Source organism: Megalobrama amblycephala, linkage group LG23 (genome assembly GCF_018812025.1).
Source record: "Megalobrama amblycephala isolate DHTTF-2021 linkage group LG23, ASM1881202v1, whole genome shotgun sequence".
In the NCBI taxonomy this organism is placed as follows: Eukaryota; Metazoa; Chordata; class Actinopteri; order Cypriniformes; family Xenocyprididae; genus Megalobrama; species Megalobrama amblycephala.
The window spans coordinates 18,297,162-18,324,289 of record NC_063066.1 but is presented as its reverse complement, the minus strand read 5'-3'; the positions used below and the strand labels follow the sequence as shown (position 1 = coordinate 18,324,289).

The 27,128-nt window shown below is 36.5% G+C and overlaps 1 protein-coding gene across 14 annotated transcripts in view; it reads left to right on the top strand.

Annotated features, from left to right (window-relative positions):
- rapgef2b (Rap guanine nucleotide exchange factor 2b) overlaps positions 1–27,128 on the top strand; it is a 131,401-nt gene that overhangs the window by 59,126 nt on the left and 45,147 nt on the right. For 9 of the 14 annotated variants that reach the window (XM_048176960.1, XM_048176952.1, XM_048176946.1 and 6 more), the window contains exons 5-7: positions 5,914–5,989; positions 8,523–8,690; positions 16,735–16,752. In XM_048176960.1, the coding sequence (XP_048032917.1) occupies positions 5,914–5,989; positions 8,523–8,690; positions 16,735–16,752 (262 nt within the window). Of the gene's footprint in view, positions 1–2,063; positions 2,400–5,913; positions 5,990–8,522; positions 8,691–16,734; positions 16,753–27,128 lie in introns of those variants that run through there. The other 5 variants (XM_048176949.1, XM_048176955.1, XM_048176957.1 and 2 more) reach the window with 2 other exon arrangements.

Below are 27,128 nucleotides of genomic sequence, written 5' to 3'. Positions count from 1 at the left end.
TGACACCTTTCTATCAGAACCAGCATTAACTTCTCTTCAATTTGAGCTACAGAAGCTCGTCTGTTGGACCAGACAACACGGGCCAGCCTTCGATCGCTCCCCACGTGCATCACTGAACCTTGGCCGCCCATGACCCTGTCACTGGTTCACCCCTATTCCTTCCTTGGACAACTTTTGCTAGATACTTACCACTGCATACCAATAACACCCAACGAGAGCTGCAGTTTTGGAGATGCTCTGACCCAGTTGTCTAGCCATCACAATTTGGCCCTTGTCAACCTCACTCAAATCCTTATGTATGCCCATTTTTCCTGCTTCTAACACATCAACTTCGAGGACAAAATGTCCACTTGCTGCCTAATATATCCCACCCACTAAAGCCCCGGGTATACTTCGGCTGTCCGCATGACGTAATTTTCATCATGTGTAGGATTGTGGCCGGCCACACACCCCGTCCGCGTGCAGCCCAAATTTTGAGACCGCACGGACGGTGGCCATGTAACAGCGCATGCGCAAGCAGGACAGAAGAGTCCACTAGGTGGCAAAATGCACAGTACTGAGCACAATGTGCAATCGTCGAAGAAGAATGTGTAAAGAGCGATTCAAAACAAGACGAGAAAACTCAGAAGCATGCCTTCTCCATCACTTTTGATTCCTGTTCTCTTTGTGTATCTTCTGAACTATGTTGCAATGGTGGATGCACTATTTTTCTTCTCTGATCCTGCCCAGCGAATGTCCGGTGGATGACACAATGTCTGGTAAAAGTATAGAAAAAATTGTACTGTGCATGTGTTGAACTCTGTCATCTGCGCATCCGTGGTTTAGTATACTAGTATACTAGATGCACGGACACGACTGCGTGCGAGACACGTTCAGGCACGGTACGTGAAGTATACCCGGGGCTTAACAGGTGCCATGATGAAGAGATGATCAGTGTTATTCACTTCACCTGTCAGTGGTCATAATTTTATGCCTGATCGTTGTATATATACATAGTGTTCCTCATATACAAGCAACTTTTGATTAGATCAGGTTTTCCCAAAATGGGGTTTGAGAACTCCTGGGGTTTTGTGAGGAACTGAAGGGGGGTTGTGAGTTGATTAAAAGCTAACAATTAATTAAATCATAGAAATGTACAATTAAATAAATAAATAAATGTTAAATTAAAAACATTATCAATTAAACACTTACTAAAAATTAAACAACTTACTTTTATTTGTTTACCTGCATGGTCAGAGAACTGTAAACATGCAAATATGTTAGTGAAATTATCAAAATATTAACTTAAAATATTTACTTCCCCTGAGATTTTAGGCCAAAGGGGTTAAGCTGACAACAAAATTTGAAAATCCTTGGATTAGAGCAGGAAACCAGATGTTAGGACCGTTTTAAATTGAGTTTCCATAGTTCTTTTTATTTTTATTCATCAGTAGATAAAAAATAAAAAAGTTACTAAAAAAGTACTAAAATGCAAGCTTTTAAATTCTTAGTTTCATTAAGATGTTTACTTTTATTACAATTACCACTTAGGTTTGCATGTTCACCTCATGCATGCAAACAAACTCCAGGGTGGTTTTCCTACGAAAGTGCTTTCAAAGCCTTACCGTTCATCCCTGAAGTGATATGCATTTACTTCATGAGAACATTATCTGTGACATCTGATAGGTGACTCTGTCCCAGACGATGCTTCCCTGCATGCATCAACATGCCCCATTTGTTATTTAGCCACAATTTCTCATTTTTGCATGCCAATCCCCAGCTACAATCCCCCTAGCTGTACAAACCCACTTTGGTTTGTAGTTGGTACTTGTTTACAAATTTTAGCTTTTTGTGATTTATTTGTAAGTTTTAAGGACTATTCAGGATTATGAATAGTCCTTTTTATTTGATATACCTGTACAAATTTGAGTATGAATCCACATTTCTTTTCCTTTACAATTTCCCATGGGTTGCCTTTGATAGTATAGTCTCACAAGTCTTATAAGTGGCTACAGGTCTTGAGTTTAGGTTGAGAGGTCATGTTGTTTGTGGGTAGAGGTCAGCCCCACCCTCTTGGCTCCACAGGAAGTAAGAGGCAGGCAAGAATGTTGGCTTCAGTCGATCACCACTAACTCTCAAGAACGCACATTCCCCAACACACACGCTCGCGTAAGATGAAGGCGGTAGACGGAGCTGTCAGAACAGAGTTCTTGCAGCGCAGCATACGTGAAGTTGGATTATCATGTGGCGCTCACGTTTGTGTTTAGTGTGGTAGCAGCGTGTGTGTATGAATATTAAGAAGGGACATCAAAAACACATTTGAGGTAGAGGTATGGGACTGAATGCATGATTTTCATGTACTCTGAATTGTTTATGGATTTCTTCGGATATATTTTATAACAGCTCTATCTCATCGTCAGGTATAGTATTTTTATTTTTATTTTATTTATTTTTTTTTACATATTGTGCATTATGTTGTACATTAAGTGCATGGTTAGATTACTTAAAGAAATTTCTGTAAATATTTTCTTTAAGCATTCATTCCATCAAATACTTGTTTAAAGGACATTTTTATTTAATTTTAGTTATATATATATTTTTTAAACTAATTTTATTTTATTTTTACTATTGCAAAATTTTGGTTATAGTAATCATACATCAAGTATCAAGCTTTGCTAATCATGCCTCAAGTGTTTTGCTTCCAGCATCGCATTTAGTAACAGTTCAGAGTTGCTTTAGTGCTCCTGAAATGCTGTTTGCACTGCTTTATGTTGCTATGTGTCTGCGAGTGCAGATCTGAGAGGTTGTTTAGCACTCACTGAAGCGTTGTAGTAGAATCCTGTTATTGCATTATACATTCTACTGAACTTCAGCATGTCCTTAAACCTTCCAATATCCCCCCCCTTCTCAGACTTGCACACCAAAAGCACTTGCATAATAGCTTTAATCTTTGCTCAGCTTAATATGAAGAGATGGAAAATGGGCTTATTTACTTTGGAGACCCCTATGTTCTTTGCTGTGTGTGAATGCCTGCTGCGTTCGTCACAGAATCACATTCCAGACACCCGGAATGTTGTGTAATATGGAATGTGGGGGCCGACTGGGTGGGCATCACGTCTCACCGTGAGTTAAATTCCCAAGGAATGTGGTGTGGTGGCTGACGTTAATATGCTTTATTAAAAATGGTCTGGTGTTAATATAATTTTTACAATTTTTTTGGTTCTGCTCAACTCAACTCTTATTTTATTTTATTTTTTCCCCCTATATACATCTAGAAACATCTACAAATGCTTCTGTATTCCATTTTTCTGTTCATAATGCATTTTGCAGTTTTAATAAGTCTTGGAATCCCTAATTTTTTGTGTGGATTCAGATTATACCCACTGTATATCATGCACTTTGAATGAAATCGCCAAATCTTGAGGTTTTGTATTTGGATAGGAGCCTGCAAGGGAAATCATATAGCGATACAACACAAAGGGCTCATTGTGTGGTCTTAGGCTGAGGAACAATGTATAAAGAGGGAATCCCACCTGTTAGTCCAACTATATTAGCTAGTTACTATATTTGCCAGCTGCACCTCTACAGTAACCAAGTAACAAGTAGATATCCAACAGTAAGCATAGTGTATTACCCAAAGGCTTGTTGTGACACAAATGTTGGATCAAATGTTCACTTGTGTTTAAATTTTAACATAATTCATTAAATGTAATTATAGTGTGTCATGCTGTTTACCAGGAATTCTATGCACATTTATACTGTAAGTGCTGTATTCCAGTATGGAGTAATGGAATACTATAGAAACTATTGAGTGAGTGCTGTTTTTGGTTATACTAATATAAACATTTAAAGGAACATGCAAAGTGTCATTGTAAGGTATTGTATTTCATATAGTTGGGTATTTCCATAGTCAAATCAGCCTTGCTTTGTCAGTCACAGTTTTCTGAAGTGTATGTAGAGGTTTTGCTGACCTCTCACCTAGCTGAACCACTGTTTCTTTTTCACTTTGTGTGTGTGTGTAAGTGTGTGTGTGTGTGTGTGTGTGTGTGTGTGTGTGTGTGTGTGTGTGTGTGTGTGTGTAAGTATGTGTGTGTGTGTAAGTGTGTGTGTGTCATCTTTGGACCAGAGTGTCACCTGGCAGCTCATTCAGCTGCAAAAAGTGTCCTGCAAGCAGCATTAATGGAAAATTAACAAACCAGATGAAAGGTGAATTATATAATATATCCCAAACAGAATTGGGAAAGAAAAAAAAGAAAAGAAAAAAAATCAAGCATCCCACCTGTTTTCTATTGTTTAGCCAAATAGCTAGACCCATGCCAAACTCACTGTTTTTATGTCAAACCCAGTTGGGGTGCTTAAAGCCTCTATGGTTTTTTGAATATTAGGGTACAACGGGGTAAAAGGAACACCTTAATAAAAATGTGCTTTTCACTATGTGTATGATTGCAGAAAAAAAGGTTTTATTGAACATTGATGGAGCAACACATTTTGTTTGAAAATAAATCATAAAAGGTTTTTTTATGTTTAAAAATCTTATAAATGTATGAGGTGGCAAGGTGGGCCTTTTACCCCACACACAGGGCAAAAGGCACAAAAATATTTATGCAAGTTAAAATAATATGATTTTAATAATGTCCAAGTTTATACTCAAAACAATCACTTTAGCGAAGTTAGTACTATTTTCTGTTTATTTTGATAAATGAATTCTTTTTTGTTCAGTAAATGTCACAATAATTTAATATAACTTACAGTACTTATAAAAAATGTGATATTTACCACCTTAATCTAACCATGTCTTGTCAACAAATAGAAAAGTCAGCCAGCTATTTATTGTCATGTTAATTATTGTTCCTTTAGCCTTTTTAATCGATTTGCTACATAAATCTACATTTTAAAAAGCGCAGAGCCGACTTGCTGTCTGTAATCGCATCAAGGATCAGCTAAATTTCCACATGCATCATCGAAAGCAGTTGTTAAGAAAAGTGCTGAGCTGAATTTTTGTGCCATCTAGTGGTTTAAAAGAGAAAGAGAAAGTCAGATGCGCCTTTTACCCCGGTGTGCCTTTAGCCCCGTTGTACTGTACCTTTCATGCAGTGTGTAATATGGCAGTTTGTGAATGTAAAAGGTCTGCAAAGTTTTAAAGATCAAAGTTCACGACAAATAAAGTCATCAGCAATTCCAGTGCAATGTATATTATGAGATAAAGTGTTTTTTGACCATGGATGCATGTAAACCTATTGCAGGTGACCTCCAATTATTATTACATAATTATTATTATTATTTTACTTGCAAGCTGCCTCTAAAAACACAAATGATTTAGAAGAACAACATAGTGATTAAATGCGCTCTGTAGAGTGTTTGTCCGTTTAGGGCTTCTATAGAAACATGCCGGCGTAAAGTGACGACTTGACATGGAGGGGGACCTGCGGTGTATGTAGATATAAATGGCTCATTCTAAGGTAATAAAAACATAACGGTTCATTATGTACGGTCTTTATACACCACTGAAAACATGGTTATGTATATTATATTGCATTTCTGTCAGTAGATCCTCCCAAATTTTACACATTGCACCTTTAACCAAACAGAAGTTCAATGCAAATGATTAAGAATCCTGCATGGAACTCCACCTCACGTTTCCATGGTCCCCTTCTTAAATTTTCAATAGAGTTTTTTGTGTTGCTACTCACACACTCCATCACTTTGCACTGTACTTCTTTCATTAGGCCGTGATGTCATCCGGTGGGCTTTTCCACTCTGGTCGTACTTTCTTTCCCTGTGGAGCCTTACTGCCTAGGCCAGGAACACTGCCACAAGTGTGTGGATGTGTTCCTCTGGCTCAGATTCTAAGCACGCTTTCATTCCCACAGAGTCTCAGGATTCCATAATTGGTTGAGCGGTATATAACCTCTCTATCCTGTTCTTCTCCTCTAGCTTTGGGAAGAGGTCTGCTGGGAGTTTACGTCGTGGATGCGAGTGCATCGTTCTGGAGCCATCCGAGATGATTGTGGTGAGTAATCATGGACCAGATAATCATCTTAACTTCATACTCTTACTAATCACACTGTATAATTGCAGTTTTTTACTGCAGTTTCATTGCTTTTCCCCAGTGGTTCCCACAGTGTGCTACTCATTCCCCTAGGGCTACATACAAGGTCAGATTTGACATTACAGAGGCTGATAACAATTAGCTAAAAACTATTTTCAAAAGAAAATGTGCTGGTTCTATTTAGCAATGGGTCACTATGGTCGACCGGCTGTCCAAGATGGTCTTATTTTCTGAAGTTAGATGTTTTTTAGGATTTTGAAGCTTTAATTAGCATGTTGCTTGATCTTTGAGACAGATTACACACTAAAACACTCTGAAAAGTTGTGCATTTTTACCACAAAATGTCTTGTGTAAATGCCCCCTTCATGGGATAGGTAAACCTAAAATTAGTCTGATTTCACAAGGTTTCGTGACTATATTAATACGCTAAATACTTTACTTCAGTTCCTTTTTGCCATCATGACCTATAAAAAAATATTTAAATATTTAATGAATACAAATTCATAGTATTCAATATTTCAAGATTGGGGAAAATAAAGTTGCTGTCTGAACACAAGCTACAATTTTTAGTGACAACTATATTATACATAGATTTTTGTTTATAAATAATATTTGTTTAAGGGGAGCACTTTAGTTTTGTGTGGTCTAGTTTTATTTTGCATCAGGGGAACCAGACTAAAGTTAAGTTTGAGAACCACTGCTTTAATTATAAATGGCATATAAATGTTGGTTTGTTTGAATTCAGCATCTTGTTTACATTTTACCACAAGCAAATTGCCCATGGATGGCAATTTCTTCAACATGGCATCCATTTGAGGCACTTGCCTTGCCAAAAAAACCTAAAATGACTTATATTTAGGAACCCAAGCACTTCCGTGCACCCTAATATATTCCATATTCACTTCATGATGTATGTACACAAGTATAGAAAGACCCTTGCTATCTACATTTACAGCCTCGGATTTGGTTAAGCTCATGGAAATGTGACTACAACTCAATGGGCTCTTATGTTTCTTCATGTTGAGTTTTTGGAGTCAGTAAGATTTATTATTATATATATATATATATATATATATATATATATATATATATATATATATATATATATATATATATATATATATATATATATATATATATAATGATTATATTAATTAAAGAAATGTTGCCGTTCTTTTGAACTGTATATTCATCAAAGAATCCTGAAAAAATATCACAATATTTTCCCACAAAAATATTGAGCAGCACAACTGTTTTAAACATTGATAATAAAATGACATGTTTCCTGAGCACTAATCAGAATATTAGAATGATGTTTGAAGGATCATGTGACACTAAAAATTCAGCTTTGCCATCACAGGAATAAATTATATTTTCAAAATATATTAGAATATAAAACCGTATTGTAAATTGTAATAACATTACATAACATTACTGTTTTTACTTTCATTCTTTATTTTTCCCCCCCAAATAAATGCTGCCTTTATGAGCATAAGAGACTTCTTTCAAAAACATTAAAAAAAAAATAAATAATAAAATCTTACCAACCCCAAACTTTTAGATGGTTTATATGTATCTCAACCCATAGAGTATTACGCAAGCAACCCCAAGGTCATGGTTCCATTCCCAGGCAATGCATGTACTGATAAAATGTATAGTTTGAATCCCCTCTTTAAAAGCATCTGCCAAATGCATAAACAATCTCCGATTTGGGCGATGGCCACTGTCCTCGACAGTTGATTGTGACCTCGTTGGGTATCTCATCTGTTATTACCGGCTGATGCTGCCCTGTAATTACAGGCCGAGGCAGGATATAGATACTGCACTCTCACTTGCTCACACCGCCCAATATATTCCCACTGCTTCGCGCTCTCCGGCAGTTGCCATAGCAGCGGTTGGTACGGTAGCGAGAGATTTGATGTGTAATCCCAAAGGCAGAGTGGGTGTGAAATGTGAGGCTGCAGCAAAATAAGGCAGAGGGATAATCATGTCACTTTTTATGGCATAATGTCACAGTGGCCGGCCCGTTTTATATGCAACTTGTATCCATCATGCGTATGTGTATGTGTACTCATTGACTGTCATTCAAAGACCTGCAATGGGCAGTCTACACCCCTTCAATGGCATTTCCTGGTGCCACACCAACAAAATACCTCGGCCTAGAATATGCATTGTTTAATTATTGCCATTTGAATCCATTTCTAGGTTAATGTCATAGAAAGTGCATAACATGCACAATTCAGCACTGAAAGACCCTTGCAAGCTGCTGCTCTGAAACTACATCTCCCTTTTCTACCTTTCTGTCTGCTGTGCGCCTCTCTTTGACGTAGGCGTTTGAGGCTCAGCCCACACGCACACACACACACACTCACACACACAGACAGGCTCGCACACCCACTGCTATTTTTACACAGCGCCAGTAAGAGGGGCAGGAGGGGAGGGGAGGGGGGTGAGGAGAGAGAGAGTCTCACTCAAATCTCTCCTCCGTTTGCAGGTGGACTATATGGATGAGAATGAGGAGTATTTCCAGCGGCAGGCATCGCACCGACAGTCCCGCCGAAGGTTTCGCAAGATCAATCAGAAGGGCGAGCGACAGACCATCATCGACACCGTAGACCCCTATCCTACCGGCAAGCCGCCCGTAGCACGGGGATACCATACGGTCAGTCGTATGCTTTAACTTTATCTGTACAGCCTCTCCTTTGCCACTCCCCCCAGTATGACTGTTGGCGTTCCTGTTCCTCACCTGTCCGGCTAGCTTTCCTGTTTGTTTACATGCTGGTAAATGTGTCATTGCAAATGCTTGTTTTTTCTCTATGCGTAGGGATGGATGGTATGATCTAAATCTGATGTTTCAATATCAGTGATTTTAGATTGTACATATCATAGTATAGTTATTTGTACTGGATAATACAAAAAATGGTTTATATTTATTAAGTAATTATGTTGTTATGCTTATTTTTTTGTATAATCCATTGAATTAAGTAATTTATATGGGATAATTAAAAAAAATAAAATGTTTATTTGGATGCAAACCAAAAATAAGTTAAACAAATTATCAAAAACTATTATCTAAAACTATTAAAATGAATAGTTAAAATCTTAAACTATTAAAAAATTATCAAAACTATCATCAAACATATGTTACAGTCTTAGGCTTTGTTTACACTAGTGCATTTTCATTTTATAAAGCATAACTTTCGCTATGGTTCCGCCTAGCGTCTAAACTGCTCCAGAGTTTTCGAGCCTCGGAAAATGAAACTTTTAGAAACGTTGCAGACTAGTGTTGTCAAAAGTACCGACTGACATTTTAAAAATGTGACGCTTTGAGCGCTGTTGAGCAGATTCGTAAACACCTCTGATTGGCCATTGTGTTCACGCCCTCATCAGATATGTCTGTGATTGGCTACAATGATCAACGCTTCAAAAACATGTTGTAAATAGACATCAATGACACTCTTCACTGAGCGCTTACACAGATACACACGGGAGCGTTTGAAAGCAGGCATCTATCCGCTGATTGATGTCTGCTTTGAAATGCTCCTGCTTTCAAAACAATTTTAAATTCATACACTTCTGTGTGCTTTCAAACGTTCCCGTGCGTTGATCACTGTAGCCAATCACAGACATATCTGATGAGCACGAGAACACAAAGGCCAATCAGAGGTGTTTACGAATCTGCTCAGCAGTGCAGTACATATATTGCGGTCGGTACTTTTAACAACACTACTGCAGACCCTGTTTTAGTTTGAAAACTCTGGGGTTGTGTTTCAATGTAAACAGACCCAAACTTTTGAAAACGAAGGCGTGGCTGCCCACATTACGCTACTGGAACACAACAATAACAGCCAGAGCTGTTGTAACAGACCAGCCTCGATGACTGTGTCAACAATAACATGAAGACAAAACTGCAAGCTTTGCTGACTTTGTTGTCCTTTTTAGCAGCCATTGTGCAGTTAAACTCTGCATTTTATAACATTGCAGCTGCCTGCATGAGCAAAAGGCAAGCTATTATTAGAGCAATCGGCTACTGTTTACATTGCGCGCATGCCCAGTGTGCACGAATGGTCATGTGACATGCGTTTTCGGTCGTGCAGTGTGGACGGAGATCTTTTTTGAAACGCAGTGGAAATGCCAGTATGGACGAGGATGTTAAAACACTGTGTTAAAACGAAAATGCACTAGTGTAAACAGGGCCTTAATTCTGGCTGAATAAGTCCTATTTGAAGCTGTAAAATAGCTTATTTGTGTATGTTCATCTTTTTTGTCACTTTCATGTCTAAATAATGCAAATAATAGTGCTAATATATCTACAGTGTATAAATGGTGCAAAAAAAATGCTTGATGAATTTCTAACGTTGCATGATATATACTGTACCATCATACCGCCTATGCATGAGTCGACTGGTTTTATTCAATGTTTTTGACTGCTGTGACAAAATATGATCACACATTCTCACATTTCTTCACCATAACCAGTTCAGTGCATCAGATGCGCACCAAAATGTTCCTCTCACAAAAGTTACGCTACAGGGTTATTGTGTAAAGCTTTAGCTTACTGGAAGTCTACTGGAAGTCTCTCGGCACTCTTTTTGGTAACAATACCCACTTCTCTTTCCTCGTATTACAAATGTGGAAGGAACAAGGTTTCTGTCTCCTTCCTATGAACTTCACTCTAACTGCTAATATATTTGCATTGTTCTGCAGTTACTGTAAGAATCTGTTCATTTAGCTAGTGCAGCACCATCCTCATGGTTGTTCAATTATTTGTTTTTATCTTGTTACTTAATTAATATTCTGTCAAAAACAACTTAGTTAGTTCACCCAAAAATGAAAATTACCCCATGATTTACTCACCCTCAAGCTGAGGGTGTATATGCTAGGTGTATATGACTTTCTTCTTTCAGATGAATACAATCACAGTTATATTAAATAATGTTCTGGAACTTCCAAGCTTTATAATGGCAGTAAATAGAGAATGAGATTCTGAAGCTCAAAACCATCCATTATAAAGGATATCCACATGGCTCTGGTGGGTTAATAAAGGCCTTCTGATGCGAAGCGATGCATTTGTGTAAGAAAAATATCCATATTTAAAACTTAAACTAAAATAACTAGCTTCTGACAGACGGCCCATACAAATCGATTTACGGTGAAAGAGTGAACTCTGACCCGACACATGACATATTGATGAACGCAGAAGCGCAGAGGAGAGAGCAAAACAACGCTCACGAACTAGAAGTCTAAAACAAGAAATGTCAGTGGATTTCGATATAAGAGAAGAGGAGTTGGAGTTTGTTGCCCAGCCCTATTTGTTTGAACAGCGAGAGGCATCAAAACTTATGCTACTTCAACATCGCGTCAGGGGTTACTCTTTTTACGTAAGTCGACGTGCGTAGAGCCATCTGCCGGAAGCCAATTATTTAAGTTAATATGGATATTTTTATATTATTATTTTTTTATATATATTATTTAGTCAGACTATAGAGAAAATTATCATTTAAAACCAAAGCTAAAGCAAACTTGCACATTACCTTTAGAAGCCATGGTGAGAGGATAGTTTCAGATCGAATAAACAGAGTTCAGGTTAAAATGGCTGCTAGCTCATTATAAGATGTAAAAATAGGCAATGAAATTTTCAGAAGCTCTCTTCAGCTGTTTGGACAGTAAAATCAGAATAGCATCTTTGTTCCATCAGTTTCTTAAATATTAATTGCAGCAACTCACACTGTGCCTGTATATATGCAAGATACTTTACTTTTTTGTAGTTTGCATAATAGTTGCTCATTTTTATTGTGCTGTGGTGGCTATTATATGGTCTCTCTGTAGGTGTTAGCTGGTGTTCTGCCTATGTGTCCACTGGCAGTATGTCGTGTTGGCTTAAGATGTGCTGGTGTTTTATGCGCTCAATCCCCACTGTGCTCTGGGCAGGCTGAAGTGAGAATCCACTGCACTGCTACCATCTGTATGTGTGATATACAACATCAAGCCCCAGCCGAGTAAAGGAAAGAGACAGAGCAGATAGAAAGGGGAAAAAAAAAATGTATACATATTTACATTTTAGGGCTGGGAGAATAAATCGATTCATGGATCGATTCTGAGATTTTCTGAATGCACCGCGATTCTCTCTTGAATCGACTCTGAGCTTAGTTTTTAACAGCAGATAGCGCTCGAGGCTAGTTTTTAACCGCATGCTCAAATGCTGACGAAGAAGAACGCTCGTGCTTTCGGCTATGTACTTGCACCTTACAATGCTTTTATGACACGAAATTAATGTAAACAACTCACTACAAACACCTGTGTAATTCGCTTCAACTTGTCGAACTTTTTATGAATAATTATTTTATAGAAGGTTCAAGTGTGTGTACAGAATTGGAAGAGAGCGGAGAACGGCTGTTTCTAAAGCATGCAGAGCCATCTGCTGTTAAAAACTAAGCTCAGAATCGAGTTGAGAGAGAATCACTACACTGTAAACCCAAATAGGTTGGGCTAACTCAAAAAATTTGAGGTAATCAGTTACATAAATTTTTTTTGAGTTATGATGTTGCCAATTTTAAGTAAGCAGAACTATCAAGTTAAGTTGTATGTAGTATGTAGTATGTAGTACTCATGCATGATAATAGCTCCTAACTTGAAGTACTGAGTTAGCGAACTCGTACACTTTGATAGCAATTAACATAAAATATTTAGTTAATTAACTTTTTTATTTTGAGGTCTTCCAAATCAAATGAGTTATTTACTTCACTGTAAACCCTAATAAGAAAATTAAAAAAATGCCAACTTGCTAATTTGCTAACATGTAAACAAATAGCATGGTATAGCACTTACTGAGTACAAGTACAGCAACTTAAAACATGTAACTTACTTGCTCTCAAACCAAGCCGCATGCGCCACCTGTCACCATGATGGTAACTCTCTAAAAACCCACATTAACAGAAACTCTTCTAAATTAGCATAATTTAGAAGCATTATCCATTAATAGCATTTTCCATTAATTTTGCACAAAAAATATTATATAACACTTAATTTTAGCATTTACTCTTCCTTTTGAGTGCCTTTCGAGTGCCAAAGCATGCTGGGAAATAGAAATCCCAGCCCAGTTTCAGTTAAAATTAAGTTGGTCTAAATTCATACAACTCAAAACAATAAAACAGCTCAGTTTACTTAAAATATATCAGTTCTGTGAACTCAAAAGAAAAAATTCTAAATACTCATAACAGTTAATTTAACTGAACTAATTTGTTAAATTTAAGTTTGTCCTACTCAAACCAATTAAGTATTTTGAACATTAGGGTTTACAGTGCATGGTTTCGGAAAATCGATCCAGAATCATTTCTTGATTTGCTATTCAACAATTTATTGTCCCAGCCCTATTACATTTGTTTAGATTAGATATTGGGCTCACATATCCAATAAACTATACTTAAAGGGTTAGTTCACCCAAAAATGAAATTTCTGTCATTAATTACTCACCCTCATGTCGTTCCAAACCCATAAGACCTTCGTTCATCTTATGCATTTCCGAACACCGGCTGTATTGGCTGAGCTGTTCACGTGAGCACAAGGACACATGCATGTGATGGGGGGTTAAAAAAAAACTATTGAGGGTTAAAAAAAAAAAACTCTTGGATTTTATCAAAAATATCTTGTATTATATAATTTGTGTTCCGAAGATGAACGAAGGTCTTATGGTTTGGAACGACATAAGGGTGAATGCTTAATAGCAGAAATTTCATTTTTGAGTGAGCTAATCCATTAATTCTTTAAATGATCACATATCCAGGATTATGGGGAACAAATGTAGTTATATCCTTGGCTGGCACTTTTTTTATTTTTATTTTTATTTTTTCAATTGAAGGGAACGTTTACCCTCAAAAGCATGTCATTTATATATCAGTGCTAATATTTATTTTTGCAAATGTATCATTATTTGCTGTTATATTACATTAACCAGCATTAAATTAAGTATTGGCAAGTTTTGTAAATGGCTTGATTTATTTTAATTTATATTATTTTATTTTGATGACAGATTACAAAGACATACATTTATTATAATTTAAAATTTATTTTTATATTTATTCATTCATTCATTCATTTATCCATTTTGTTGTCTTTAGAGTAATAAGCACTGATGAATCATTCACAATATGAGCAGGAACATTTTATATATAAAGTTATTGGGGTCAGTTTAGATTTCTTGGTAATTTTAAAGGATGGATGCCATGGTGAGGTTGTAAGGAGAACGGGGCATTTTTATGTGTCTTTCTTTTGGCACGTTAAGAGAAAGAAAACAGGGTTGTATTTTATTGTACTAAATCTCCAGCAGATTTGACAGTGAGGCTCTGCTTTCATAATGCTTTGGGCATTCATCTTGGGAATTTTTGACACAGATGTTTCATGGAGGTTTAAAGCTGGACCATCACGTAGACACATTCCTGAATTTTCTCCCCCAATTCTACTGCAGTTCATTCCCAGCATTCCTCCCATTCCCATGGGAGAGAAGACAGTGTTCCCTCAGCTTGTTTGGAAATTCTTGTTTTGTTTGGTACAACAAAATACGTCAAGCATCATTGAGCTAAATTGTTTTTCCCTTGAGATGCATTAGAACGGGACACCAAAATTATTCCCACCATTGTATCTACTCAGCTGCACAGTTTTCCCCAAACAGCTCCCTTTTTGTTGTTGTGATCCATGGGAAGAGATTTGGACCATGTTTTTGTTCTCAGATCAGTGGTAGCAGGCTTAGAAAGTTCACAGTAGTGTCTTCAAGAGGGACCGCAGCGCATTGGATGTTAAGCTGACGGGCGCTCCAGCTAATCTGTGAGTTTGGGAGAGTGCCTCCACGGTGGGATTTCCATACTCAGACATAGCCGAAGGTGAAAATTCACTTCCCAAACATTACATCATGTATCAGCCTTGAGTATCTCACGTAACCTTATAGAGACTTGCTGACTGGCATTAATTTGATTCAATTTCTGGCCCCAGAGTGAAATAATTGTACTCTGCTGCCTGCCTCGCGCAGTTGAACTCGAGTCTCTAAGCCTCTCTGCCCTAGACGTGATTCAGATTTGTCATACTGTATTTGGAGACATCTTGTAGATGTGTAATAATTCAAAACAGCTTGGAGGCAAATTATGAGGTACAGTTCATTCATCTCAGTGATGTGTTAATGGACATCCCACATTTTTCATTTAAGTAACATTTTTAACGTTGTTGTTGTTGTTGTTGTTGTTGTTATTATTTATTATTATTATTATTATTATTATTATTATTATTAATCAGTCATTCTATCCCACACCAAAATGGGAAAGTCCCTGATGTTTTTTCACCATTATACAGTTCTTATTTTATTGCATTGCATTTTATTGCATTTTATTTATTATTGCATTGAATTGCATTTTATTTTATATTTGATTGCATTTTATTTTTATTATTATATTAATTATTATATTATATTGTATTATTTTATTTTACACAACAGCATTGAAATTTAATTTATTGTATTTTATTATTTTATATTATTTTATATTATATTATATTATATTATATTATATTATTTTTTACACAAAACGGCATTGAAATTTATTTTATTGTATTTTATTATTTTTATTTTATTGCAGTTTTCATAATTAGTGTAGTGATGATTGGTGTAGGTTATGATTGCATGAAAAAAAGGGATTGGGAAATTTAATTTTATAAATTGTTTACTATTTGTGCCATTTTTGTGGTGTTTTGCAGTGAAAACCCAGCAATACTTAAGCATTTATGTGAATCACAAGTTATCAGAAATACTGAGGGTATTTGATGAATTTACACTTGTATCACACTTACAACTGTGCTGTAAACACCCCATGAAATCAATAATTGTAGTTTAAAGGCTTTTAGTTCATAGTTTTGATATCATCTGTATACTTATAATTTAAAATTTAGTCATTTTCTATCACCATCTAGTGTAGCAAGTACTAAAAGATGGTTCAAAACTGTGATGTAAACTAAAGCTTTTTTCTTTTCCTTTTTTTATTTTTTTTTTACTGATAAACCCTGTCCTGCCCAAATTTCCTCTTTCAATAGGAAAAAAACTGTTCTTGTCAAGCCATTTAATTGGATCTTTAAATAAAATTAGTTTGTCTGTCAATAGTGACTTTACAGTAAGCCCAGCGAACAGTGACTGCCTTGTTTTTGACTTACACTGGGTACCATTTTGTCTGTCTATAAATCTGTCTTTTTCCCCTCCTCTCTGGTTCTGTGGGGCAGCTGGTCTTTAATGATCATGAGACCCTTGTTCAGTCAATAAATACCAGCCTTTTCCTTCTTTTGTGTCTCTTAATTTACTGATCATTGCATTTCAGTTATTCAATAACTAAATGATCTCCCATCGATTGTATTTGGTTGCATAATTAGCAACCTTTCAGTTCACCTGAAGTGTCCGTGTTCCTCATTTTAGCTTATTTTAGCTTTGTGGCTTTTTATTTCAGCATCCGCCTCATGTTTCTCAGCTGTGCGTGTGTGTATGTGTGTGCACTACCCTCTGTTGTTTTTTGATAGCGTCTGAGCTTTTATAAAGGATATGTCCCTCTCTTCTTCCCGTAGTATGACTTGCAAAGTGCTTAACAGGGTTTCTCTGAGCCTGCTCTGCTCCTCAATAACCCAGACTGATAATAACTCTCCTCTTCTCTGCTTCTCTCCTCATACTGGCTCCTCCGCAGGAATGCGTTAAGGCTCAGGTATCGTATTTATTCACTGTTTCTGTTTCTATTTCTCTGTGTGTCACTTCCTGCATAGCTGTGATTTATATATGTATGTGTGGGTTATATGTGAGTTTATGACCTTGTGATCGTGGCAATATGGCTTAATTTGTGTAGATGTATCTCATTTATTTTGTCAAATGAATGTTTGGTCCAACAACGATAAAGTGAGTGATTCTATACTGCAAGCTTCCAGGTTGCACACTGATATTATTGCCTCATAACTAGTTAGACAAATTAGAATTTTATGTTTTAATTTTTTATTTTTATTTTTTTTGAGTTCCACTTGCTGCTAGTGTTCCTGGGGCATTGCCATGCTATGCTATGAATGCTAGAGTGTTCTGAGTGACTGCTTGGTGGTTGCTTTCTGGACCAAGTCAAAAGAGTCTCTGTAATGTTCTGGTCTCTAGATATGGCTTGAGTCCCTCCTTGTTTTGCTTTTGTTTCCATTCTGTTTTGTTTTCATGGCCAGTGAAAATCATAATTTTGATCATTTAAGCATGTTATAGTATTACATTTCCCTAACAAGCTGCACAATTTGAGGTATCATTAATGTAGCATAAATGGTGCAGAATGAGTTATGTACTGGTTAAAGGTAACGCTTTCATAACCAACTGATTATGTTAATGTTTCTCAACTAGTTTCAATTCAGGAACCAGATCATGCATTGGACATTAAGCGGTGACCCAGAACTGTTACTAAATTTGATATTTATTATGGGGAAAAAATCCTTCCAATCCTTCCAATCCTCCATGTCATTCATTTGCATATTATTGGGCCTATTACTAATACATTTATATACTGATGGAACAAACTCTGGGGCAAATATTGTATCAGTTTTAGCTAAATTACTATTTTGCCATTTCACTTATTTAACTTGTTTAGCCATATGACAGTTGTATTTTTAATGAATTACCAAAAAATAAATAAATATTATTATTATTATTATTATTATTATTAATTTAAATTCACTGATACTAAAATAATGCAATAAACATTCATTAAACAACAGAAGATGCAACATAAAGCCCAAATGTGCATAACTGATAACAAAAACTATTAAGAAACATAATTTGTGCATTTAGTGCATTTTCATGTCTATACGAATTAAAGGGGCAAACAGGGAATTCTATGAATGTTAGTTTACAGTTTTTCACTGTAAATTACAATTTGATTTGCCTTTTTTACTGTATATTTAACTGTATTTTACTGTAAAAATTGCATGAAATGTCTGGTTAGATCTTTTAGTTTTTCCCTGTATATAGTATAGTTAAAGGTGATAAAGAGGATCTTTTCGTCGACTGAGAAACCAAAGACTGTTACTGAGTTTTTGAAATGAGTGCATGCGTAACAACCCCCCCTCCTTTCGAGGGAACGCCTCCCAAAACTCGTGCACGAGTATTGGAACACGAGTGTTTACCACCGGCATTCGCTGTGTTGTGTTAGTGGATTCATTATGTCGGACTCACCGCAGGTAACTCATAATCTGCAGTTGTTACTCCTGTCTCCGGACAAAAACATTGCATGCAGCGCCTGTGGAGTGTGGAAAGTTACTGGAGCACGCAGCCGCGCTCGTCTCTCACAAGGAACGTCATGGCAGTGATTGACAAGCCAGAGGGCCAATCCGCGCACGTCACGGCAGTGATTGACAAGCCAGAGGGCCAATCGTTGGCTGATGTTTTTAAGGCCCTACCTCGTGCACAGATAATGTATATTAATATTATTCCTTTCAGTGCACCTAATAAATAGTCTTTTATCAGTTAGTAAAGACAGTTTCAAGTAATATTGCAAAAATGTATAAAACAAAACATCCTCTTTAGCACCTTTAACCTATTATTATTTTTTTTTTTTCCCATAGCATTTTTACAATATTTTACAGTTAAAATTGCACTAATTTTTTCAGTGTTGCTTGTCCCATTATTTACGTAAAACAACAGCAATTTAGGATTTAGAAGCTAGGCTTATTTGTACTGCACTAACAGACTCGGCCCTTTTCCAGCACAAACAAGAGTGCATGTAAGATATTTGTGTGTTAATGTGTTTATATGTGTCTGTTTTAGCGTGTTATTTGACGCCCTAGGCCTGATGAGGGCTGCTGATGGGTAGATTTTGCTGCCACTGAGCTTATACTTGTTTTGCCATAATTAGATTCAGTGAGGAGTGAAGCAAAGCGATTGGGAGATGGAAAGTGTGATCGTGTGTGTTAGAGAGTGGAAAAGAGTGAGAGAGGGAGTCTTGTCAGGTGTTCTTGTGAAGAGTCTGCTCTATTTTTAGTGCTGTCCTCGGTGATGGCTGCTGCTGCAGTATACGGCGGCACAGAGACACAAAAGGCCTGCACTTAAAAAGATTTATACCACTATAAACACACACAAACATTCAAAGCTATCGTATGGCTTCAGAAGACTTGGAATATAGTACACAGGTCGTATCTGTTATGGTCCTAAGGGTTTTATACTGTCAAAAATGTATTGCTGTGGAGAAATATCAATAAACATGCTGTTTTCTTCATATTTGCAGCACAACATGAAAATTATTTGCATTTCAGTCCTGCTGAACTGCGCATTAGCATAAACGACAGTTGACAGTTATGACACCAGCTCCGTCATAGCTGTTATGACAGTTATGATAGAGCTGATGGTTTAAGCCACACGGACGTTTCAAATGATAACAGCGGGGCGTCGGGTCCAGATGGACGGCTATCAGCCAGGAGCGATGTACCTTGCAGAAACCTTGCAGTCTTTGTCCTTTGATCTTGTTGTCTTTTCATCCCTCTTTCCTCTCTCACAGCAGTTTTGTTGTTGATTTCCATGCATACATGGTAATAGAGGTTGACCGTTAAACCACTGTCCCATCCAGTGACCTTTCAGGTTTGCACTTTAACTTTTACACCTGGAGCTTTCTTTCTCTAGTCCAAACAGCTTCATCTTTGCCCTGTTATGACTGTTATGAGTTCTTGTGAATCAAGAACTGATTCATATTTCGATTTGAATTGTTCAAAATGGCTAACAAATCAATCTCAAACTCATGAGTTATTGGTTTGAACCGGTCTATAAGACTCGCTGAATTGTAGTGATTATTTACCTAACTGAACTGCACATCATGCCTTTCATCATTTTAAATTTTTATTAGAGATGCACCGATGTATCGGCCAAACAATCGGTATCGGCCGATTAAAAACTATTATTATCACTATGGGCCATCTGCTGATTGTTTAAAAACTGCCGATGATCAGGGCCGGTTATATCCTGTCAATCAAAAGGGTACGGAAAACCGTGTTCGGACTGCAACTCATACATACTGTGTGTGAAGAAACTCACTCTTGTGATTAAATTTAACGCATTAACAGTTTAAAAATGGCGACGTTAAAGCAGGCTCTTTTTTACCCTATGAATCACTTGTAGTTCGCTAGAGAGTGCGCACGGACTTTGAAAGGTTCGTGCGCTCTGAACTGTGCACGAGATGGAGCGAGACACGGAAAATGAAGTAAGGCCTGCTATAGTCTACCCGCAGCTTAAGACAACTTTTATTTTCTTTCACACACAGCACAGAGAAACATCTTTCTAATAAACCGACCAAACTGCCTGTCAAGTGATAGATGAAACTGACAATGATTTTATCTTTTTTAAACAAATGAAAGGCAATGTGGATAAACATTCACAGCCACGATGTACAGAACACTCTCAAAGATATAGAAGAATATGAATAAAAACATTTTGGATCAATAAACTTTAAAATATATATATATAATATTATAACTGCAGAAAGGCCACACTGCAGATATACATTTCATATGTCGGCAAATCAAATTACATCGGCTAAATTGCCTGCGCGAGCTTTAACTAATCTACAGCGCAACATTGATGCACCAAAAAAATAAAAATAAAAATAATAATAAAAAAAATAATTTAATTAAAAAATATATAATTTTTTTTATCAAACATTAATTTACAGAATTGAATTAGAACAGAATATACCGTTCTAATAAATGAAAATAGCCTTAAAAAAATGAAATATGATCAAGTCAAACTGCAAAATGCCTGAAGTGCAGGGGAACATATATTCAAAACACAAGTCAGAAATAGTTAAATTAGATAACCCAGAGTGATCAATAAATAAATTAAAATTGAAGAAATTATTAAAATAATGAAAGTAAAGCTAGAATTGTCAACTTGTCTTTTTAACTGCAGAGACAATAAACGCTAAACTGGAGTGGCAGTCTTTTTAGGTAAACATCCACAGCATCCAAAACTCATATTACATCCGGCTGAAATAGCTTGAAATCACTTGTAGCTACCCTACCTGATTGAGAGACAAAAATCCAGTCTTTCATGCGATCTGCCGGTGTCCGTTTGAGTCTAGAAGCGCCGCAGTGTTTGTCGTTGTTGAGTTCTAGGACATGAGCAGTTGGCACAACTTGCATTATACGTTTTTTTGATCATCTTTTACCATTTCAAAGTGCATCCAATTGTACACTTTATCCCAGACATTGGGATAAATTGGGATAAAAGACATTTAATCCCTGCCGTGAAGATGCTCATCTGCCGGTCACGGATCATGGAAGTGAAACTTAACAGGGGTGGTTGGATTTATTCACGCACATTAAAAAATATTTATTAAAAGCTTCTTTCTTTTCACATTTTTATTTATAGTATTAACATAATAGGCTGTATATAACCTATTGGGAAAGAACTGGTATGTCTATGTAAAATCAGATATTGAGCGCCCCCATATCTCGTCTCATAACACCTCTGCGACGATTCGACTGTGAGATTGGTAGTCGAATCAGGCTCCTCCTATCGAAGATTCGAATCGTCGACTATTCAGGGTCACCCCTAGTTACCTCAGTAATGTTTTCCAAAGTTCACTGTTCCTTTTCTGTCTATATATAAAAAAGACTAGAGAGGAGCGTATTTACGGTAAATTATGTTTGTGTAAATTTGCCATGAAGACAACAAGTGCTTATGAAAACTACCTTTTGTGATTACTAATACAAACATTTCAGTTTTTATTTGAGTGTAATTATTATATCTGAAAATAAACAGCAGCTGAATATAATACCTCTGTTGTTAACTGTAACCTCTAATATTGTAGTGTACCAAATGAGAAGGTTCCCTATATAGTATGCAACATTATTTGGGGGAGATTTTTTTTTTTTTTCCATAAGAAAAAACAAACTATCGGTATTAGCCGATAACATTCTGAATAATCGGCTATCGGTATCGGCAGAGAAATTTAGTATCTGTGGTGCATCTTTAATTTTTATAATTATTTGAGAATTGTTACTGCTCTTTGTGCATGCAAGTTTTGTAAGACTAAAAGCAGCATTACTGGTTGTTCATGTAGCGCACTTATACTTAAAGATACGTATATAGTTTTGTTTTCATAAAGGATACTTAGTGGTGTTGTTTAGTAAGTAGTAAGAACAAATATTGGCAGGCAGTGGGAGAGTACCTTCATTAAATGACTAAAAGAATCGTTTATTGAATCAAATCTAAGGAATCGTTCATTCTTTATGATTCCCACACCTAATTATGATGCATCAAACTCGTTTTTGTTTTCTTTTAAAGGGTTAGTTCACCTAAAAATGTGAATTCTGTCATTAATTACTCACCCTCATGTCGTTTCAAATCTGTAAGACTTTCGTTCATCTTAAGCCGCGCACACACTTAACGATTGTATGGCCGATTATGAATGTAAATTGATACTTATGACTGATCGCGCTCAAACGCGTCCAATCAGAGCCAGTTGCGTTCAGTCTGCGATTGCAGTCGGTGTTCAAACTCCATGTGTGAGTATATAAATCTGCTTCAGTCGCAGGAAACAATCGCTGTATGTTGAGCTCAGTCTTAGAATGTTTTAGCTAGTCGTTAAATGTGTGCCCGACTTTAGAAACACAAATGAAGATCTTTTAAATGAAATCCGAGAGCTTTCTGTCCTTTCATAGACAGCCTATCCAATTAAAACATTGACACTTCAAAAAAGAGATCGGAAAACTAATCCATATGAATTGAGTGGTTTAGTCCAAATATTCTGAAGTGACTCGATCGCTTTTTATGTTGAACAGATTTAATTTAGGCTTTTATTAACATATAAACATTGATCAGCGAACATAAACAGAAGCTCAACCGAACCTGCTTGGCGCACAAGAACAAACCTCTTCAGGAAGCTCAAACGTGATGCGTAACATGAGAATGATTCTCATTGGTTATGTTTGAGCTTCCGGAAAAGGTTTGATCTCGCTCGTCATTCAGGTTCGGTTGATCTTACTAAACCACTCAATTCATATGGATTAGTTTTCAGATCTCTTTATGAACTTTTTGAAGCGTCTCAATTTTAATTGCATAGGCTTTCTATGGAGGGACAGAAAGCTCTCAGATTTCATCAAAAATATCTTAATTTGTGTTCCGAAGACGAACAAAAGTCTTACAGGTTTGGAATGACATGAGGGTGAGTAATTAATGACAGAATTCACATTTTTGGGTGAACTAATGCTTTAATATATATCTTATGTTGGCAAATGCTTACAGTAATTTATTATTTTGATAAGCCCAGATTCTCCTAGTGTTTTATTTAAAATGGAACCATTATGTATACAGAAAATATGAATAATTCATATGTGTGCCATAGTTTTGATGTTTGCATGTTGTAGAAATCACTCATCAGAATGCAGTTGCTTTGCTTCTGGAAGAGGGGAAAAACACACTTCCTCCTTTGGGTACTGTTACATTGACCCTGCATGGCCTTCATAATTACCAGAATGCCACATTTCACTTCACCATTGTTTTTAGACAAGCAACTCTTCCTCCTGCCTTTCTTTCCTTAAGAAATTCACTTAAGCTCTCTTGCTCTAGTAGGAAATCCTCTTCCTGCATCTGTGTTTTCACAGAAAGTGTTCAGGATTGGAAGTGCACTCATAGACACTTTGAACCTTGACATGCGGTGTGAGAATCAAGCATCTTGTATGAGCAAGCCAAGGCACATTCTCTTCCTCCACAGGATTGAACACCTATGTTGTCTATAACATTGATCTTTAATTAGTCCCATGCTAAACATATCCCCCCAAGACATCAGATCTTCTTACATACTAAGAGAGAAAAAAAAAAAAAAAAACACACACAACATGCCTTTTTGGCACTGCCTAATTGGGATGCAACAACTTATAAAAACATTTATTTATTTATTTTTATGTCAAAAAATAAGTTAACTGTAGCCATTACAACTACTGCGAGTATAAAACAAATTCTGGGTTATGTTCTATAAAACATTCATTTAAAATCTAAATAAAGCCGTAAGCCAGTTGCATTTATTAAAAATAATAAAATTCTTCCAAGTAATAGTTCATTATCCTAATAATAAGCTGTTTATGGGTGCCAAGCAACATAGGTATTTAAATATGGAATCTATGCATTTATCTGCGTTTTGCAACAGCTTTGCTTTATTATATAGAGTCTATATAAATGTTTGAATTTTTTTTTTTTTTTTTTTTTTTTTTTTTTTACAGCTGATGTACATCAGAATTTAAATACATTGTGCTGTTTAGCAAAATAGCAACCATAAGCAACATGCAGTAGCAGGCTACTAAATTGTATTACTGGATTGAAGAGTTGTATATTGTGAAAATGAACATTAATTAATCATTACTGTTTGGAACCACTTTGTCCTGCCTAACCAACCCCCTTTAACCCACTGTTAATGCATGTCAATTCTTGGTTTATTATAAAGGTCATTTGAAGTTGCTCTCCTTCTCGTAGTATAAAGGCAGTGGTCCTTATTCTTATGCATGCAGTGTTCTCTGTCTACGATCTTAACCAGCCCTAACACTGCATGTTAATTACTGTGCAAGTCATTTAGAAAATTACTCTTATGTAGACATTTGAATGTAATGAATCGGGTTCATTGAGTTATTAGTTGGACTGTTTTATATCACAGTATAATTAATTTTAAATCATAAAAATGATATTTATATTGCAATATAATTATTGAGTTTATATTATGGTTTATATTATGATGGTTTATCGCCTTTGGATAATCCTTTAAATTAAATAGTTTACTGATGGTATTTCATCTTAGATTTTTTTGGGGGGCAATTTAATGGACGTTCTACCTCTTGTTTGGAACACATTTTGCTTTGTATTTTTTCTTCATGTTTATTCACCATAGTCAAATGTAACCCACTGTAGCCATATAATTATATCTACCACAGTATAAGTAACACATTTTTACCGTCATTACTACACAGCTCTATTTTTTTCTATTTGCAGATATTTTACTTAAAGCTGCAGTCCATATGTTTTGCCTTTTTGTCGCCATCTCTGTTTGAAACCTGCAATTGCAGTCATTTGCGGAATTATCATTTTTACGTGGGTTGTGCATCGACACGGCTCCTCAGCGCGGATTAATCTAATGTTTGCTGTCAGTCACCACATCGCTGTGGATACTGTACTTCAGAATCACAGATTCTACGTTTTAGAAGTATGACCAAAATAAGAATTTTCACCAGAAAATATCATCTGAATAATTAAGTATCATGTCTGCTACTTTTGTTCTGACCAACTGAGAAAAAAGTATTACAATAAATCGCTTTACCAATGGTGATTAAATCTAACGATTGCTTTGCTTGGATCACTTCAAACCGTGCAAATTATTAGGGGCCAAGCACCGAAGGTGCTTAGGCACCTATTGTTATTGTTGGCGTTCCGTACGCTTATTATTATTCTTCCGCTTCTTCTTCCGCTCTTGAAGTCTATGGCAGCCCATAGAACCGCTTGCGGGAAAGTTGTGAAATTTGGCACACAGTTAGAGGACAGTCTGACCTTTGTCCATAGCAAATTTGGAGTCTCTAACTCAATCCCTCTAGCGCCACCAGCTGTCCAAAGTTGCACTTATGTTTATGCTAATAACTTTTGAACCATAAGGGCTAGAAACAAAATTCTTTTTTCCTCTGATTCCTTGGGTCAAGACGAATCGAGTGAACCATATGACGTCATTTTCCGTCATGAAAATTTTTCCGCCATTTTGAATTTTATGAAAAACCTACTTTTTCGAACTCCTTCTAGGCCGTTACTCTGATTTTCACGAAAATTGAATCAGGTCATCTTCAGACCATGATGACAAAAAGTTATGGAATTCAAGTCGATTCCTCAAAGCGTTTTCGAAAAACATGCGAACGAATTGTACGTAGTGCTTGCGAAAATAGACATAAGGCTGTATCTCCGCAACGCTTTATCGTATTCAGACCAAACTTGGTACCTGTCATCACAAGCATGACCTGAGGCAACATGCAGTGTTTCGGCGCAGCGCCACCTACAGGTGCGGAGATATGAAAAATGGTTATTTTTACTTATAACTTCTGATGGGTTTGTCCAAAAATCATAAATTCGGGGAATCATGCCGAGTCGAATGATATCCAATTTTCCCATATTGGCCATTTTGGCCGTCGGCCATTTTGAATTTTGTGCTAAAATGCTGTATTTTACGAACGCATTAGCGTATCATTATGAAACTCGGTATGGGTCATCAGCACAATGCTCTGAAGGAGCCTGAGAAGTTTCGGACCAGCGCCTCCTTGTGGTCAAAAGTTATAACAAAATTTACAAAAATACTAATAACTTTTGTCTATATTAACCAATTGCAATAAAACTAGTTTCTGTAGATTCCTTGGGTTATGCTGAGAAAATAGATATCAAATTTGCCATAGTCAGCTAAACGTCCTGTCCGCCATATTGTTTTTCTTTAAAAACCTACTTTTTCGAACTCCTCCTAGACCGTTGCTCCGATTTTCAACAAAATTGAACCGTGTCATCTTCAGACCATGCCGACAAAAACTTATGGATTTCAAGTCGATATGTCAAACCGTTTTCGTATACCAGAGCAAAGAATTTGAGGCATGATGCAAAAACGACTCTTGAAGCTGTATCTCTGCAATGCTTTGACATATTTACACCAAACTTTACAAGTGTCATTGTCACCTCACTCTGACCATACCACAACAATTTGGACACAGCGCCACCTATTGGTCGAAAGTAATGAACCAGTAAATCCTCATTTTTGATCATTTTACAGCTCTTTTACCTAAAATGATCTTAATAGGTCTTTAATTGATCACTGCTGAAGTTAGCCTGATGCTCCCAGTCGTGTTGGCTTGCTTCTTGTGCCGTTTTTGTGCTTGGCCCCATAATTGCTGCTTGCAGCTATATTTATTATTGTTATACTTTGTTCTCAAATTTGTTAATGTTAAAGGTCCCGTTTTTCGTGTTTTTTTTTGAAGCTTTGATTGTGTTTATAGTGTGCAATATAACATGTTCATGTTTCGCGTGTAAAAAAACACAGTATTTTTCACATATTTTACTTATCTG